This window comes from Populus trichocarpa, chromosome 17, assembly GCF_000002775.5.
Source record: "Populus trichocarpa isolate Nisqually-1 chromosome 17, P.trichocarpa_v4.1, whole genome shotgun sequence".
NCBI lineage: Eukaryota > Viridiplantae > Streptophyta > Magnoliopsida > Malpighiales > Salicaceae > Populus > Populus trichocarpa.
The window spans coordinates 4784326-4804066 of record NC_037301.2 but is presented as its reverse complement, the minus strand read 5'-3'; the positions used below and the strand labels follow the sequence as shown (position 1 = coordinate 4804066).

At 33.8% G+C, this 19741-nt stretch overlaps 2 protein-coding genes across 3 annotated transcripts; both read left to right on the top strand.

The window, feature by feature from the left end:
• The first annotated feature begins 1080 nt into the window (after positions 1–1080).
• On the top strand, positions 1081–4034 carry LOC18107098 (serine hydroxymethyltransferase 4). The gene is made up of 4 exons (XM_006373027.3): positions 1081–1930; positions 2793–3183; positions 3271–3372; positions 3502–4034. Exons 1-4 carry the CDS (start codon positions 1253–1255, stop codon positions 3744–3746), a joined length of 1416 nt encoding a protein of 471 aa, XP_006373089.1. The 5' UTR covers positions 1081–1252; the 3' UTR covers positions 3747–4034.
• Positions 4035–14187: 10153 nt separating this feature from the next.
• On the top strand, positions 14188–18552 carry LOC18107097 (3'-5' exonuclease). 2 transcript variants are annotated; one of them, XM_052448247.1, is made up of 7 exons: positions 14188–14596; positions 15165–15344; positions 16340–16470; positions 16581–16742; positions 17347–17457; positions 17539–17615; positions 18161–18552. In XM_052448247.1, exons 1-6 carry the CDS (start codon positions 14284–14286, stop codon positions 17611–17613), a joined length of 972 nt encoding a protein of 323 aa, XP_052304207.1. In that variant the 5' UTR covers positions 14188–14283; the 3' UTR covers positions 17614–17615; positions 18161–18552. The 2 variants fall into 2 exon arrangements, with proteins under 2 accessions (XP_052304207.1, XP_024445085.2); XM_024589317.2 differs by lacking the exon at positions 18161–18552 and adding an exon at positions 17749–18119 and having other exon boundaries at positions 14189–14596.
• The last annotated feature ends 1189 nt before the right edge of the window (positions 18553–19741 follow it).

The following is a 19741-nucleotide window of genomic DNA, read 5'->3' as shown; positions in this document are numbered from 1 at the left end:
AGTTAGTAACTGCCAAACCTTCGAGAATTAAGTCACACGTGCTGCATGGAGAGGTAACCCTTGCCGTTGTGAATTAGAAGACACTAAAAAAGCTGATGTGTACGTGTTGTGAGCCACCACACGCACCGTTTGAAAACGATAGAGTGGCGTGCTCATTGGCGAATTCCATGAATGTGCCAACAACTTTTTATTATTATTATTATTTGTTTATTAATCAAATAATCTAATCACCCTTAAGACCACCCGATAATTACAAAAAACCAATATGAAAATACCAACATGCCCCTCAAGCAAAGTCAATGACTTTTTAATTCCAAAAGCAATAGATTAGTTACACTATGCATGTCAAAATGAAATTCCAAAAAGCCCCTAAATCATAGTTATTTTTTTTTTGCTTTTAAAGATAATCAAGTAATTTAATTGTACAAAAATTTATAAAAATACTGAGATACCCTAAACAATTATAAAATAACAAACAAACCTAGCAAAAATATCATTTTACTCCTCAGGCATTCTTGAGTTTTTTTTTGAAAGGAAAAAACACTAATTACTCATACGAAATAGTTTATTTTAATTTTTTTTTATGTGTTATACTTTTTTTTATTGCGGACAAAATTCGATTCTCTCTTTTTTGTTTTTAACTATCCCTAAAAGCATTAAAATAATGTTATTTTATTAGAAGTGTGATTTTGATTGTTTTTCAAAGTACTTTTCACTAAAGAATGCATCAAAATAATGTTTTTTTATTTTTTAAAAATTATTTTTGACATCGTCACATCAAAATGATCTGAAAATATATATAAAAAATTAATTTAAAACAAAAAAATAATAATTTTTTTAAAATTTTTTTAAATTTTTTTAAAACATAAAAACAAATTTGTCCTAGTCTCAATCTAACCTTAGCCAAATTATAATCTAACCTTAGCCAAATTATCTATAGTAATGGTTTTTTTTTTGGGTAATGGTTCCTTATAGTAAAAACCATTTGAGTCAAACCTCCAAAATGACATAAATCACAACTAAGCCATACGTAAAAATAACCATCCTGGCTTGCATGAACACCACCACCTCTTAGGCTCTTGCCACCTCATACCACCTAAACTAAATCAAATACAAACCCCAAAACAGTAATTTCCCACTTCTCCTCCTCCCTTTATAAGCTCCCCACAAGACCGTCCTCTCTTTGCCAGCCACGAAGCCACCACCACCCTCTGCGAAGTGCAAACCCATTCCTTGCCCCCCTCCCTCGAACATGGATCCAGTAACTGTGTGGGGAAACTCCTCCCTCCAAACAGTTGACCCAGAAATCCACGACTTAATCGAGAAGGAAAAACGCCGCCAATGCAAAGGAATCGAACTGATCGCATCAGAAAACTTCACTTCTTTCGCCGTTATAGAGGCTCTTGGAAGCGCTCTCACCAACAAGTACTCTGAGGGTATGCCAGGTAACCGCTACTACGGCGGTAATGAATATATTGATGAGATTGAAAATCTCTGCAGAGCTCGGGCCCTTCAAGCTTTTCATTTAGACCCCACTAAATGGGGTGTAAATGTCCAGCCCTATTCTGGTTCCCCTGCAAATTTCGCTGCGTACACAGCAGTTCTCCAGCCCCATGACAGAATCATGGGCTTGGATTTGCCTTCAGGGGGGCATTTGACTCATGGGTATTACACATCTGGGGGTAAAAAGATTTCAGCTACCAGTATTTATTTTGAGAGTTTGCCTTACAAGGTGAACCCGCAAACTGGGTTTCTTGATTATGATAGGTTGGAAGAAAAGGCTTTGGATTTTAGGCCTAAGCTTATTATTTGTGGTGGAAGTGCTTATCCTAGAGACTGGGATTATAAGAAGTTTAGATCTGTTGCTGATAAGTGTGGTGCTCTTTTGCTTTGTGACATGGCTCACATCAGTGGCCTTGTTGCTGCTCAGGTATGCATTGCTTTTTCGATTTTTGGCTGTTGAATCTGTATTTTCATGTGACTGATCTGTCGTGCTAGATTTGATCGTGTTTTGTTCCTGGTTATTTGGAGAAGCTTAAGTTCTGAAAGATCTGTTCTGAGTTTGGTGTTTCTTGAGCTGCATTTTAAAATTCTGATCCGGGTTCTTTTGTGGTGATTCAGCATGATTTAATGTAAATTCAGCATTAGATCTGGCTTTGGCATGATGTGGTGCCACATGTGTTCAATGAATTTACTAGATTGGCTGGTTTATGGGATTGATTTTGTAGATTTTTTACTTGCCCGTCATTTCTTTGCAGTTTGTTAAATGCATGCAAAGCTGAAAGCTTTTAAAAGATCAGAGTTTAAAATCTAATTGATTTGCATCTGCATGCAGAAGATGTTAAAGGAAATATGTTCTTAATGATCATGGAGTCAATTCCTATCTAATTAATCATCTAATTTGATTAAAGGAATTAGATTCGAGCCTGTTCTTTATTTAGGTGACGAGAGCTATTTTGAACTAGTGGAATTCTTGGATATGGAGATGTGTATGCATGTATAAATGCTTGAAGCTTAACATGAAATGTTAAAGCTAATGGCATGCAATGTTTATCCATTCAATTGATGTTACGATGAAGTCTCTCTATGTAATTATCATTCGAGTTTAAAATGTGCTGCAGAATTTTAGGTTCTACTCTGATAATCCAAGAAATAAGCTTGCATTATTTATATGCAAGCAATTCTGTTGCAGTTGAAAGATTGGCGCTGTCACTTTTTTTTTTTCTTTTAACATATTCAATGTAAAATGTCTAGATCCGGTCTAAATCTTTACTGTTCATTTTTGGTTGTAGGAAGCTGCCAACCCGTTTGAGTACTGTGACATAGTCACCACCACTACCCACAAAAGTTTGAGGGGTCCCAGGGCTGGTATGATCTTCTACCGCAAGGGCCCTAAGCCACCCAAGAAGGGTCAGCCGGAGGATGCAGTTTATGACTTTGAAGACAAGATCAACTTTGCAGTTTTCCCATCTCTTCAGGGTGGTCCTCACAACCACCAGATTGGTGCTCTGGCTGTTGCATTGAAACAGGCCCAGAGCCCTGGGTTCAAGGCCTATGCTAAGCAAGTCAAGGCCAATGCAGTTGCCCTTGGAAACTACTTGATGAGCAAGGGATACAAGCTTGTTACTGAAGGCACCGAGAACCACCTTGTTCTGTGGGATCTTAGGCCCCTTGGGTTGACAGGTAAAGAATTGAATTGTAAAGTTTCTGGGTCATGCATGTTGGTTTAATCTGATGTGAAATTTGATCCTTCAAATAATGTTCTTCCAGGCAACAAGGTTGAAAAACTATGTGACCTTGCAAACATCACTGTGAACAAGAATGCCGTGTTTGGTGACAGCAGTGCTTTGGCACCTGGTGGAGTGAGAATCGGTAAGAACTTACCCGACGGATGCATTATCTAGATAATGATGATATTGGACAATTTGAAATGAGAACCCTCTTCCTCTATTAGTTTGGAGCTATTAATTGGAGCTATTAATTGGAGCTTTTTGTTGGCAGGTGCCCCCGCCATGACTTCTAGAGGTTTGGTTGAGAAGGATTTCGAGCAGATTGGAGAATTCCTCCACCGTGCTGTGACCATCACACTGAGCATCCAAAAGGAACATGGAAAGCTCTTGAAGGACTTCAACAAGGGTCTGGTGAACAACAAGGAAATCGAGGCCCTCAAGGCTGATGTTGAACAGTTCTCAGGCTCCTTTGAGATGCCTGGCTTTCTGATGTCTGAGATGAAGTATAAGGATTAGGTCCAACTATTCAATTATCATTAGCTTCTCTGTTCTGGTCTTCGCAAATACCATTCTTCCTGGAAAGAAAAAGCTTCCATCTTTGTCTGTTCTTGTAGTTAGCTGTCAATTTTTCATTTGATTTTAATTTGTTGCTTTTCTCCTTATTATTTACCTTCTTGGGATGAATGGTCCTCGTGTCATTCGAGCTATGAAAATGTTTCACTATCTCAATGACTTGATGATCTATTATTATGTATCTGATTCAATAAATCAATGATAAGCTTTCGTGCAAGTGATGATTGAGAACGGTTCTGTGCCTTTGAATTATCTATGCCCACTGTCAATTATATCTGGAAGCATTTGGGAGTTGTATCTCATCTCATGCTACAGCTGTGTCTGGCAACTCCAGTTGAAGATTAAAGAGGGAAAAACATTTGACATTTGAATTTGAATTTGAATTTGCACAAGAACATCAAGAACTTGCGATGAAACCTAGAATAAAAACAATGACATGTAATTATACTATTCAAACAATTATCATGATAATCAAGCAAATATCATGATTATTTGATTTTATACAAAAAATAAAACGAAATAAACGAAGATAAAAAAACCCTTAAATCTGTGTTTTTAAGCCATAAAAAACCTAGATTAAAAATCAACAAATATGCACGATTATATAAGAACCATCAATCAACCGAAATAACTCAGAAAACAAAGATCCAAGGCAAAGTTTAATGGATGAATATAAACCCAGAAAAGTCAGCGAGCCCAGAAACCTATAAAAGGTCTAAACCTAGAAAAATGCAACAAAACTCATAAAAACAATCTAAACCTAGCAACTTAAGTTTAAGTATGCTTACCATGAATTGTTGGAATCATCAAAACAATAAAAAACAAAAGATTAAAGGCAAAAACAACAAGCAAAATCCAAAATGACACAATGCAGAAAAAGCCTCACCATAGATAAACACTATTCTATTGGTTATAAATATTATCTTGAAGTTTAAACAACATACCTATAACTTCACCAAACCTAACAGACTAACCTAAAACAATCTAAACCACAACAATATCAAAACCTAAAACATATTGTCATAACTTCAAACAAGATTAACCTAACATCAAAGCATGCAAAAACAACATTCTATACTAACATTTGGCATTCCATATTTATATTCTAACACATCAAAACAAGGTAATAAACAAAACTTGAGCATACACAAGCTATATTCAAAGCATGCTTAAACATTTCAAGACAATAATCATGGCCTTCAAAGTAATAAATGACTTCAAAAGATGTATAACACACATCATAAATGGTAATTTAAAAGAAAAAAATAAAGAGGGAGGAGGTGTGCTCATTGAGCTCTATCCCCTATTAAAGTTTGAAGGTTCACCTAACAATGAGATAATTGATTCTTTCTTTGGATTCGTTGCTTCTCTTTTCTTGATTTTTAGCTTCTTTTCAATCTCAGATTGATCTAGATTCCCCTCATTCCTTTTTAAAACACAATCTTTGTTACCTTTATTTTCTTTCTATTCTAAGTATTTTATTGATTTTTATATATTTTCTTTCCTTTTTCTTTGTAATTTTCTCAGTAATCTTTCCCAGGATCTTTTGGTATGCTCAAGAATAATTTTTTATGAGCTAAACAAAACCTGAAATGGCAAAACCATGGTGGTTTTGCCAAGATTTTGTTAGAGAAAAATGTTGCTCATTCTCTCCTCTAATCTTCTTAGAAAGGTGCATTCTAGTTTGTTTTGTCTTTTTGTAAGCTCAAACCTATCAAAAGAAGGTAGCCATGAATTTTAAACAATCATGATGGTTTTTTTCTTCAATCATGGCTGATCGAGTAAGTTACGTTGGAGAGATCATTGCAATAAACTGGATGTAAACATGAGATAGAAGTAGGTGATCTTTGTAAAGAGATTGTATATCTACCATAGGGATCAAATCTCATCTGATTTGGAGGTTCAGAACTCCGCATTCATTAATAAGAAAATAAGCTCTCGATTAGCCTAGTCTAAAGCAAACCCAACTCCTTTTAGTCTAAAGCAAACCCAACTCTTTCTTTTTGATTCCTTAGTAGCCATAAACATAACGTCTTCTTTTCTCAAGCTTTAGTCTCCACCTACCGATATCCTCCATTGAACCCGTACCAAAACAACCACCAATCTCGCCACCAGCAGCCACCATTGACCTAACCACCATCCAAGCTCGACAACTCATCTTCATCCTCTCTCCACAATGAAATTTGAAGGAAGAGAAAATAAAAAAAAAAACAAAGGCAAAAAGTCATCTCCCTTCCTTATTGTTGAAAAACACCATCCTTTTTCCTCCACAGCTAACCATCCCTCCTCCTCTCGCTGGCTCCTCCACTGTCAGCCAACCAGCACCACGCCAACAACAACATCTCTCTCGTCAGCAACCATTGTTCAACCTATCACAGTCGTGACCATCCTTACAACTAACAACGCTCAAGCCACAATAACTATCGACTTGAACTAGCTAGAAGCAACCAACAATAACTATACACCTTCCAGTCGTCTACAACATCAGCGTTGTCAGTAATTTTCTCTAAGTCCAGTCGTCCTGCACAATAGTGTTGTCAACAATCTTCTCTAAGTCCAGCCGTGACAGCACCCCTCATCTTCTCAAATGGTAACATCCTCCACCATTAGAAATATTCTATCAACCCAACTTCCCCCAACTGATGTTTCACCCACAGATCCAAAACAACCAACTCTCCTATGATAACCAAAAACCTTTCTCTTAGAACACAAACCACCACCACACACTCTACCATAGACCCGTCACTTGCCTACGATAGACCCTTTGTTTACCTGAAACAAAAAAGAAAGAAAGAGGAAACTAAGAGAAAGATAAGAGAGACAAGAAAATTTGAAAAATAAAAAGAAGGAAAGGACCTAACCTTCAAGTCACCAGATCTTTCTCCAGGATTGACGTTGTATGACTATGCTAGCTAGGAAGTGAAAAAGGAGCAGATGAGCTTCAGATACAGCAGCTCCCGCTCCTTCAACAGTAGCGACGCGTGAATCCACACGTTAGCAGTGATGGAGGCGCACGGTACACGTGCCGCCACTGTTCCAGCAGTCTTTCAGTGTCTATTTCAGTGTATCTTGGACATTTCAAACGCCACAAAATGTCAATATAGAAACTCAAATCCTTTTTGGATAAATTGCTATAACATTGTGAAATTTGGAACAAATTGTTTATTGTTGTGTATATTTTTGGACTATTTGGACATTATTTGATTTGAATTCATGTGTGTTTTGTGTTTGATAATTTGCATTGAATTGCAAGTTTATTTTTTGGGTTATGATTGCTTTTTGGATGATAAATGTTGGTTCATGATTTATGTTTGGGTATATGTTGATTTATTTAAATTAATATGAAATTTGAATGAACTTCGTGAAATTAATAAGATTTGTGTGGATGTTTTTTGTTGTTTGGTTTTGAGTTTATGAGTGATAATTTTCCTTAAATTGATATCGTGGTTAAAATAGCATTAATAAAAACATTGTATTTGCATCTTGCCAAACACAGTCTTCATCTAGTTTTTAATAAATTTTTAATTTTTAAAAGATCATTTTGCAATTAATTTTGAATTCCCCACTTTTTTCTACCCTCATATATTTAATATTTGAAATTGTGACCTACATGCGAGACATTTTTTCGGTATTAAACAAATCAATTTCCTTCCATAAAAACAACAACAAAAATCTTTATTTCAAAATTAAAGTTTTATTTTAATTTGCATATGGCCAAGTTTCTCAAAAAAAAATAATAATAATCATATTTCATAAAAAGAATACATGAAATGATTTATCATCTTTAAGTAAAAAAATCAAGAAAATAGTTTTGTTAATATATTTGCATGTATTTTTGGATTTAATAACCAATTTGTGAAATCCATGAGAACTTGGCTTATATTTTTAAAATAAAAAAATTATTTTGTTTGTTTGAATATCAAGGATTACAAACTTATACATAAGACGAGTTCCCGATATTAGAAGAAAAATGCAAAAAAAATATGTTTTGTCATTAGAATGATTAAGTTTTAACTTGATAAGATAAAAATCTCTTTACCGAGAAGGACTTTTTTTAAATCTTAGACAAATCAACAATTAGAAGACATTACAAAACCTTAGTTTATATTAAACAAATAAACAATGAAACTTATTTTAGGTAAGGTGTACCAGGAGTGATACGCCCTACTTATAGACAATTAGTTTTCTTATCCATATTCTAAGACCAATTAGGGTTTTTAGTGACAAATTATTAGGTGACGACTCTATTTTTTTTTTTACTGATAAGAAACAAGAACTTTTTATTATTTCCCCATCACCATGAAGATCCAACTCTAGGAGGACGATTGCCGTTACATCGCACACATGTGACAAAGAAGTCAGTGAGATGAGATGTGTTGTGGCTGACACTACACTCTTTTTATGTTGTGGTGGACTTTAAGAAGTTGAGGAGAGTGGGGATATCAAAATGGCATTAGCAGAGGACAAGAGTGTTTTTCATGAACAAGTGGTCTAGGCTAGTCCACAAGCTGAGATAATTTTTAGATATAGTTAAATGATATACTTGAATGTTATAAAAATTGATTTTGTTTAATTATGAGTTTAGTTGAACTTGAATTAAATTAAATGTCATGTGAATTATTATTGTGTTGAATTGTGAATTGTTAAGTTGAATGTTTTTTGTGACAGAGAGTTGAAAGGCTGGAGAAATTTTCTCTACAATTTTTTTTGAATCAATTCGCATTTAACATTTGTGACTTGTGAGTCTTGCATGTGACTTGCTAGCCACATATATCATGTGTGACTTTACAAATTATGTTATTTCTCCAATATTTTATTTTATATACTATTTTTTTTCTTAAAAAACTCATTCAAGATGGTCCTATGCATAATTCATTCTTGCCTTTTCCTAATAACTCTAGAATGTTCTTTCATCATAATTATGCTTATTAAAAATGGTTGTTGGATTTTACAGTTTATGATTTTAGAATTTTAGGTTACTAAGCAATTTGGGCTATTTTGGAATTCCAAGCTAGCCATAAAAAAAAAACCTTCTTCTTTCTATTATTTTCATGTAATCTGAACATGATTTAAAGACATGATTTACATGATATAATTTGACTCAGTCTCCAATTTAATTCTACTTTGATCAACCTTAGATCATATAATTGACTTGATATACTAAGAAAATGTTTGTCTATATAGAAACACAATAGTGAGATGTCGTTGGGAAAATTTCAAAGCTATTTTTTCTTTAATTTCACAACAATTAAAACAATATCACTGAAAAATTTAAATTATGGAAAAAAATATTTCTTAAGTCGAATTACTCATTCCTTATTTATACATATTTTATGAAAAATATATATATTTTAAAAATCCAAGATAATTAAAACATGTATTTGCGAGAATCTTAATAATTTAAATTAAAAAGGGAAAAAATTATTTCTTGAGGCAAAACTTCCATTTTCTTTTTTTTTTAAAATGAGAAAATGCTTATTTTTTGTAGCTTGTTTTTTAAATAAAGACCGATCATATTCTAAAAAGCAAGTTTAAAACAAAAAGTTTTAAATAAAGACTTATCATATTTTAAATTATGTCTTCATGATTTTCATGTGGATGCATGAAAAAATAATAATTACTTCATAAAAACAATATTTTATTCTCATCAAATAATGATGTGCAATTCTTTCTTATAATTTATTGCATATTACACTCGTGTATAGTTATTAACAAAGTTTTTGCAAATATAACCATATTATATTATAAATTAACAGAAACTAATTCATGTAGAGAAAACACGATAATTGCCAATACTATTCACCATCTCACAAATTACTATCAATTGTAATAGTCAAAATTTTTAATTTGATCCTCAATTTGTTTTTGACACAATTTAGCCCTTTTGAGCCTGAATTAGCACCTAATTGCATTTTTTTTGGAAGAAAGGGTCGGTGTGAAAGTCAGACGACCAAAGTGAAAATGACAAGTAGAATAAATAGTGACTATGAATTCCATACAAAAAAATTATTTTCATCCCCCATCTTTTTAGGTTTATAGATGACCGGTCCTTTTAGTTGTCCGGAATTCAATTATGATACACAAATTCATTTCCCTTACTTTCCAGTTTTTTTTTGTCAAAGGAGAGAGAGAAATGATGCTGAATTCTAGCTTAGAGAGAGAAAGCGGTCATTAACAATGATTTCAGCCGCCAAAAAGGCTAAAATCAGTGTCAATGGGTTTCATTTCAAGAGGGTAGTTTTACCTAGGTGTTTATTTTCCTTCTCCTTGCTCGAGGAGGCATATTTGACGACGAGAATATTTTTGGGTCGGGTTGATTTTAATTTTTTGAGTTATTGTTTTGGTTTTTTTGAGACCATGAATAGGTTTGTCAAGGTGTTTTGGGTGTTTTCTAGGTGCTTTGAGTAAAAAATAAATTGAAAAATTGGTATTTAAGCTTAAAAAACCAAAGCCCTATTTTTCTAGCAATCTCTAGTTGCTGAATTCCTTAAAAGTAGATTATATATTTATACATAATGCATAAAAAAAATTATCCCACTCACTTGGAAAGATAGAAACAAAAGGAAGCAAACGAAACTAAAGCAAATTGATTCACTGAGGCTTAACTGGAGTTGTATTAGCTGAACCTATATGAAGAAATAAAATATACATTCAAAAACCGAAACTGAATCCTATATACAAAACAAATTGAACAAGACCGAAAAAGACCATACTGCTCCTTAAACGGTTGACCGGTATGAACCAACTGGTCAACCAAAACAAGCCGGTCGACACCTAATGGAGGAAATGGTAGACCACACCTAAAAAGGACAACCAGTCGACTGGTTGTTTAGGAATTTTAGATTCCCAAATAACATATTGCACATCGATTCTGCAATCCTTCAAACTCAAACCCAACATCAACAAAACAAATAAAAACAATCTCAAGGGTCTTAAAATTGTTATCCTAAACTCCTTCACGTAATTCCCCATTCAAATCCATTCTATTTTCCCCCTATTCATCATAATTAATCATTTGAGGGGTTTTTAAGAGAATTCTTACCTGTTTTCAAATTCTATCATAGCCTCAAATTAAACTTACACACCTACCAGATGCTAATACGTAGTAATAGAGAGAGGGATAGAAGAATGTTTGTAATTTTTGTTTGCCTAATTACTATTATTGTTTTAAAAAATAAAAAGATCTTTATATATATATATATATATATATATATATATATATATATATATATATGTTATGAGGCCTGGGTTGGACTTGAAGCTTTGGGTTATTGGGCCAAACCCTAGGTCTCACAGGGTAACTCATGTTAACCTAGGTAGATCATATGTTTTTCTATCTTAATATTAGATAAAAAAATTGTTTAGTTTATGATAAAAAAATATTTTTTTAGAATACACATTACCAATACCTAGATATTTTTTTGCACTTTAATTTTTTTATGCTCCAACCTGTGGTATAGCGCAAGCGAATGGACTTATATAAATTAAAAGAGATGATGCTTTTACTGTGCACCATCTTACAAAACACTATTTATTTCTAGTGTTTTTTTTCTTTCTTCTTTTTCTAAATGTATATTTCTTTCCCCAACTTCATACTTTAACATTTAGTTTATTGGAGTTTGGGCTATATATTTATTATGATTTGTTTTATATGTGGTTAGTTTGGTCTCATAACTCATGCACGAGTTTTGTCATAACCCGATTTTTTACTTCTCTTTTCAATTTTCTTTTAAAATACAAAAAATAGTGAAAATCACAAAAAAATCTAAAATATATTTTTGATGTATTTACATCATTTTCAATGTATTTTCGAAATAATTCTAGATTAAAAAATTTACTTTCGACGTGTTTAGTTTTTAATGTGTCCATTTCAAAATCATTTATTAATTTTTCTCATCGAGTCAGCGCTGACATTGATTTTTTTTAAAATCAAAATATAAAAAATAAAAGAAATAACAAAAAAATAAATATAATAAAAATATATGGACAAGAAAAAAAAATAAGGGACCAAAATAAATTTAAATTCTTTGGTCACTAAGTTTACCACCAAGCAATTGAAAAGAGACAAAGTAACCCTGAGGGGTGTAGCTCACTGGTCAGACTTTAAGTTTGCTCCATAGAGGTCACCAGTTCGAGTCTTACAAACCTCAGGGCTACTGGAGGCTTACATGGTCGATAACTTCAGGGCCTGTGAGATTAATCGAGGTGCGTGCAAGCTGGTCCAGACACCCACGTTAATAATAATAAAAAAACAAATTTATATTGAAACAATTCTCACAAGCAAGGGGTTAGTTAGAGAGGAAAAGAAAAGAAGGGAAAAACTAGAAATTGTTTCCCTTATTCTCTCACACACAACAAAAACACTCTCCCTCGTCCTTCCGCGCACACATAATAACGACCTCACCAAAAGACTCCCAAAAAAATATAAAAAAAGAAAAAAAACCGTGCTAAAAAAATGCTTATTTCTCTCTGTTGAATAAACTCATGAGCTCTCCTCTCTCCCTCAATTTCTCTTTGTCAATGATTGCAACACTTCCACCGGGGAACCACTACCCACAACAGTGACAACTCCAGCTCCACATCGGCGACAGGAGCCCTCTCATCTCCTTAATACCCAAAACTACACCTGTCTTTCTGAAACAAAATCAATAACAACCAAAATCAGTAGCTTTCCCAATCTTCCCTTTACTGTTTCAATTGGCGTTTCCTCCCTCAGCACTAATGGCCACACCTGAACCATCACCCATGGCTGTCAACCTCTTGTTAATTAGCCTTAACTGATGGCTAACAGACCCTCTTCGTCCAAAACCCACTTCTTCTTAATCCAACTCTCAACACAAGCCACTATTTCCAACAGCCAAGCCCTTCCTTTTCATTTGTCTTTCTTATCACTGTGTCATCAAAAACAGAAGAAAAAACTTGCCAGCTCCTCCACCCGATAGCACTCCTCCACCTATAACAGCCAACAACACCGTTCAACCCATCCGCGGCTCTGGCTCTACCCAATCAACCCATAACTGATCAGCTCACCATTGTGTCTTCCCTCATTCACCACTGTCAGCATAAAAAACCCATCTCCACGCTGCTCTTCTATCCGCCAGTCGTCGTGAGGTCGCCCCACAAATAGCCTTCACCTGACTCAGCCACAAATGACAATGATGATCGATAGCAGCAAGAAACGGTAAAGAGAGCTGAAGGAGAAGGAAAAAAACGAAGAGGATCGAAGCTTCCGAAGGCCAAATCTCCTTTCTTGAGCAGATACGAGTGTCACCGCCAATGTAAAAGTGAAAAGGAGACAGAGGAGCTTTGGAAATTATTTATTTGGATTGATATGAGTTTTTAATTTGAGATTAATTAATAATTTGTGTTGGTTTGTGAATTTATTTTTAGGATTATGATTGTTATTAAATATTGTTTCATTGATTATACTTGAGTTTATATTGATTTAAATATTAAATATTAATTATGAATTATATTTTGTTTTGTATTAATTTGTTTGAATTAATATGAGATTTAAATGTAGTTAAACTAACAAGATTTATGTTGATTTTATTGTTGAATTAGTAGGTTGGTTAATGATAAATAAATAGTTTGTTTTGAGATGATACCTTGGTTAAACTAGTTTGATTAAAACATATAATTATATTTTTTTTAGTTTAACGTGGGTGTTCGGGCCAGCTTGCGCGCACCTCAACTAATCTCACGGGCCATGAAGTTAACGACCATGTAAGCATCCAGTGGCCATCATATGAGCAACCACATGGCTCGAACCTGAGACCACAGAGGAAGCAAACCTCTTGGTCCCAAACTCTTACCACTGGGCCACCACCTAGATGGTTCATATAATTATATTTTGTTAAATATTATCTTAGTCTAATTTTAATTAAATTTCAGTTCTTTAAAGGATTATTTTGCAATTAATTTTTAAACTTCCATATCATTTTTATATTTAATATTTAAAATTATAAATTTATACTTAAGAAGCTGGTATTAAATTAATCAATTAAAAAAATATAAAAACAACATAAAATTATCCTTTAAAAAATATAGATTTATAATTTAAATTATATATGACTAAGTTTCTCAAAAAAAAAAAAATCATGTTTGCATTTTTAATACAAAAATATAAAAATACAAAAAGAATACACTACATAATTTAGCATATAAAAAAATCAACAAAATAGTTTTTAATATTTTACATGCATTATAGATTTAATAACAAATTTATTAAAATGATGAGGACTTAACTTAAATTTATTAATTTAGTTTAATATTAAAGATTATAAACTTACATGAAAGATATATTTTTAATATTTAAAAAAATAAATACAAAAATATATTTTAGTTTAGAATAAGTAAACTTGCCTCCTAAGACTATCATCGATTCTATAAGGTAGACCAACTTTATGTAATAGAAAGATCAATAATTTACCTTCCTTGTATATTGTTTAGCAGGGGTGAACTAAGAACAGAAAGTCCCATGAATTCCAGACAACACGAGACTAACAACAACAGCAAAATAAGTTGGAGTCCAATCCTAGATTGGGACCAGCCTCTGACAGACCAAGAACTTGAAGCCATTGATGCAATCGAAGCCTCATTTCAATCCTCCACACCATCTTCATCTTCATCTTCATCATCATCAACTCCTGCTGCAACAACTCCTTCCTCTTCTATAATCAACAAACGACATTCAAGTCCACAAAAGGATCAAGAACCTCCAAAAACCCGACGCCAATTGCCCAATTCTATTTTCTCTCTCTCCAAACCTTTTTCTCTTTCTCCTTGTCAAGGTAACTCTTTTAGGCCCATCTTTTCTTCTCTTTTTTCTTTTAATCTCATTTATAATTGAATTTCTTTTCTTTCTAAAACCCGTTTTTCGATTTCTGTAAAGACATTCTGGGCTATGGTTTCTCCTTTTAGATGTTAACAGTAATACGTTTTTTGGTTTGTGGGTTAAGTTATGATGTTAATTGTTAGTATTTTTGCAGTCCATTGTTGTAAGGTTCGTGTGATAGTTAAGGTTTAATAAGAAATAAATAGAATTTAGGATTTAGAAATGATGCAGTACTTCATTTTTGGCAGCTGATTATGTTAGTGTAATGATTTCAATGTGGGTTATGTTGATATAATTTTAACCAAATTTCTGTTTACATATTCTAATTAAATAATGTATGGAAGCTCCCTCTTCTATGAGCATTGCTTATGAATTGTCACTGAGGTCCATAATTTGGTACAAAGCTTTAAACTTTTCAGTAAGCTTTAACTAACACGATTTTTTTTTTATTCTTAACCTCAATTGGAACTCAAGTTGATTATTTTGTGGGACGGCAATGTGTTTGTTGTGTTTTGTGTAAGCAGGTAATGTGAAGATGAGATACCCGGCAATGAAGTTTGGGGGTCAAATTTTGTATAGCAGAACTTCTATAGAGGTAGAAAAAGCTGCAAGGGAGCTTTTACAGAGTCTTGAAGCTGAAAAGAGAGAAATGGATCGAGTTATCATTGGTTTTGATATTGAGTGGAAGCCCTCATTTACAACAGGTTTGTTTGTTACTCATTTTGGTAGTTGTTTTCGTCAATTTAAGCCAGGTCTATCCAAGCAAGTTCATGGATTCATGTTGTTTGAGTTCTGATAAACCTATGATGATGCATTATGCTCTGCCATAACAAGCACTCCAAGCTGGCAGTGTTGTAAATATTCTTTTTTGGAAAAGGGAATTACAAGATAAAATGCACATTCTCTTACTCTATAGAAGCCTTTTCACTTTTAATTTTAGATTTATTCAGGGAACAATTGAATTTGCCCGTTTTTCTTTCCGTTTTCTTTTAAACATCCTTGTCACTGATTTTGTGTTTTCTCTCTCTCTCAATTATGCTTATGCAATTATGATTCATCAAATCTATGGGAACATTTTCTTCTTGTTTAATGTTTTATCCTGCAGCTTCCTTGGAGTCGGAGGAGATCTTTGGGAATGTGAACTTTAATTACGAACTGATTAGGCTTATTGATTATTGCATGCTTAAATTTATTCTCCTATGGATTTTATAGTTGTAGACTATGTATGTTTACTATTCCATTTGCCACTTCCTCTTTTGCTTGATGGAAATTTATCTCTTGTTCATATGCTGCAATCTTGTTCTTTGTTGATGCTCAATTTTTATCATGGATTGTAGCTTGGTATAAACACCTTCAGTATACACCAGAAACATAAAACTCATAACCAACCAAGCTACTGTTAGGTTGCAGCATGGCATCAAATAAATGCAGTTGACTTTTGCTCTTTCATTTCAACCTTATGTTATGTACCCCATTTTCTTACAACCAGAGTATTATTACTTGGAATATTAGTTTTTTCTTTCTTGATTTCCCAGTGCTTCTGGAAGAGAAAGGTAGGGTTCCATAGCATTTTGTTGTAGTACTTAAACTAAATTAATGAAAAATGAATCAAAATCTTGTTCTCTGCAAGCGTGTTCCTTCCCATGCTGCCTCTCCCTTCATGAAATATATTTTTCTTGGATAATCTTGGAATCTGCAGGTGTGTTGCCTGGAAAGGCTGCAGTTATGCAGATATGTGCGAACACTAGTCTTTGTCATGTGATGCATATTTTTCATTCTGGAATCACTCCAAGCCTGCAGTTTCTTCTAGAGGATTCTAAACTTGTAAAAGTTAGTGAGATCTTGCACTGGCTTCTGTATTTTCTTTTACATTTGGTTTCTTTCCCCCTTTTTTTATGACAGATTTAATTGTCTACATTGAATGTGTGACATATGTTCAGGTTGGAATTGGCATAGGTGGTGACTGTGCTAAGGTTTTCAGAGATTATAATGCCTCAGTTAAATCAGTGGAGGACCTTTCTTATCTTGCAAATCAAAAGCTTGATGGAAAACCTAAAACTTGGGGTCTTCAAGCTCTGGCAAAGATTCTTGTTTGCAAAGAGGTATCCATTACATTTCACTGGATGCCTACCGAGTATTCTTTGAGTAATATATTTTCAAACGAATTCCTCATTGATTATGTTTGTCTTACAATTTTGTCAAATCACTGGACTCTCCCTGGACCATCAACAGTTTTAAAATTTTGGGAGCGCAAATTGATGCCCATACTGTGCTTTTGCGCAAATTGAGCGCAAATTTTATCAATTTTGGGAGCGCAAATTCCCCATACTGCGCAAACGAATTCCTCATAATTGGGTAACACTAGTGGGCATTGTACCCTGTCTAGAACACACATATATTGGCTGAATGTTACATGCACATTCTTCTTTCATCCATATATTTGTTCTTCAAATAAAAAAGTTATGGAGTTACCCTAGCTCTACAGGTCTTCCTGCTTTCTCATTTTTGTTTTATCCTCTTCTGGTCTTCTATTTTCCCTATCTGACCTTGGTTTGGGGTTTTTCTGGTTGACATTGATCCATTACCACTTTCTCATGGTCATAAACAAGCGCTTCATTTACAATGTAGTTTACTTGGCATTTAATTTTCTCGAGTTACGTTGCTGTGTTTCTCAGAAATTCTAAAAAAGTTGTTGAAACTTTGCAGCTTCAAAAGCCCAACAAAATCAGACTTGGAAACTGGCAAGTTGATGTTCTATCAAAAGAACAACTACAATATGCTGCTACTGATGCTTTTGCTTCTTGGCAACTATACCAAGTAAATATCCGTGAATCTTCTTTCACATTTACTGCTGTTGTTGGTGATGTTGCTGACATCAATTTTCTTGTTGTCACACAGGTGTTAAAGAGCCTCCCAGATGCAAAGGATGCTACTGACTCTACAAGTAAGGAACTGAAAGTTGAATCAACATAATGGTATGTATACAACTGTACAAATGACCGCATTGAGTTAAATTCTTTCGGAATTTTTTGCACCATTATTTGTTTATCATTAAGAAATATTGCCTCGAAAGGAGTTTACTCTCATCATCCCATATTTTTTTATCAGTCTCAGTTAACAAGCTTAATTCCTGGACTGACTGCATCCTTCTATCTTTACTTCAACTGGATGGGACCTCCACCCGTGCCTAGCTGGGCCTTGGAGTGGAAAACTGATGGGACATAAGATCCGAGACACTATTTATGCACGCGTATGATTATCGACGATGGAGGGTAGCACAACCCGTTGTTTTTTGGTTGGGAGACTGAGCCTATTTGGGTCTATTTCATTGTTTTATGTTATTTATTTGAGTTATTGAAGATGTTTTAGGGTTATACTATTTATATGTTTTTCTTTGACAGATTTTTCCTCTTGAGTTCTCTTTTCTTCTTAACTTTTCCCTTTCTTTGCTTTTAATTCTTTAACTTTTTGTCTCTAAAGTTTTTTTTTTTCTTGTTTTAATTCTTTCTAGTTATTGTAGGTATTCTTCCGCATAAAAAACTCTGGCCATAGCTTGGAAAGATTACAATAAAAGGAAGCGGCATGCGCGTTCTATTCTCTACTTGGACCACCAAGTTACTCAGTAGAAACTGTTTTCCAAAAGCATAATCTTTTATATCATCATTTGTCTTAATCATGGACCGTGGATCCCCGAATTTCCCATGGATCCCCGAATTTCCCATTTGAAATCAAAGGGGAAATCCAACACCTCACATGCCTAGTACATGGTGTTAATTAAAGAGACAAGATTTTGGAAACCCTTCATGTCCATCTCCCCCTCTTGTTGTCTTAGGGCAGAAATTATAGTCATAAAACCATCAAATTTATCAGTAAAGATTTGCTGCTGTAGTGTACACAAACTTCTGGCCATGCAAAACGTCACAAAAAATAACGTTCCAGCAGTCAAGATGGATTCGTCTGTTACTTTACTAGGGTAATAGTTTATTTATTTATTTTAAAAAAATCGCATATAACCATTCCATTCCGACAGTAATGATGATTTGTCTCTTTTTTCAAGTGTAGCTGTCTAGTGTCTTCCTTCAAATCATACATTTTTGTTTTCATGTGTCGCCATTTTAGCAGCAGTGAAGATGAATTTCTGTGCCGTTTCTTCTACCCCACTGCTAGATTCATGGTTCTTATCCCCCTCCAAGGGATAAATCTGGTTAGTTTCCACTTCTGGACTAGACTGTTATCTTTTATTTCTCTTGGATCATGAGAGATTTGCATAGAACTTCTAACCATGCGCGCTCTGATTACAGACCTCAAGATCTCCAATTTCTTACAAAAGAAATAGCCAATCTAGTTCTGTTCCAACATCATCACAAGCCATCAAATAAATTAAGTTCTTGAATTTTAAATTCTGACAGTCGCATTGTTAATCACACGCTCAACAATAAATTCAGAACGTGGTTTTCATAAGGTTTATAAAAGGGGTGGGAAGTCATGAAATCCTCCTAGCTTTGAGTTCAACTAATGTGGGAGAGATGTAAGAGAGAGGATTGTAAGAAATTAGGAGGCCTTTTATCTATAATTAGCATGTAAGAAATTAGTGAGAAAAGGACATGACAACAAATCAGCTGACTCTTTGTATCACACTTTCATTCGGCTTAAAGAGCATATAAATATATAATTCCATTTTAGAAATGCTGGAAGCGATCAATTCTCCAGATTTTGAAGGCAAATTAAAGGTTTCTAATTTGGTGTTATTTAGAAAGAATTTTTTTCGATTTAATTCTGTGTTCTTGAACATGTGTTTTTGAGTTGATAAATTGGTTATTAAGATTCCATAAGAGTTTAATATATTAGAATAGGTCGGAAAAAATAGTTTTTACGTCTAAAAAGCCTAGACTTGATTTTTTAATCACTTGAGGATGATTGAAATCTAGGTAAGCAAATGATCCATTTTCTGCAACCCGGACGTTCTTCTTTTTTGGTTTTTTTTTAAAGGCCAAGCACACCACTCTTTTTTTTAGCCTTTGTTTTTGTCCCTTCAATCTCTATTATTGTTCATTGAAATAAATTGCTTAGAAATCTATTTTGAATATTATTATATTAAATA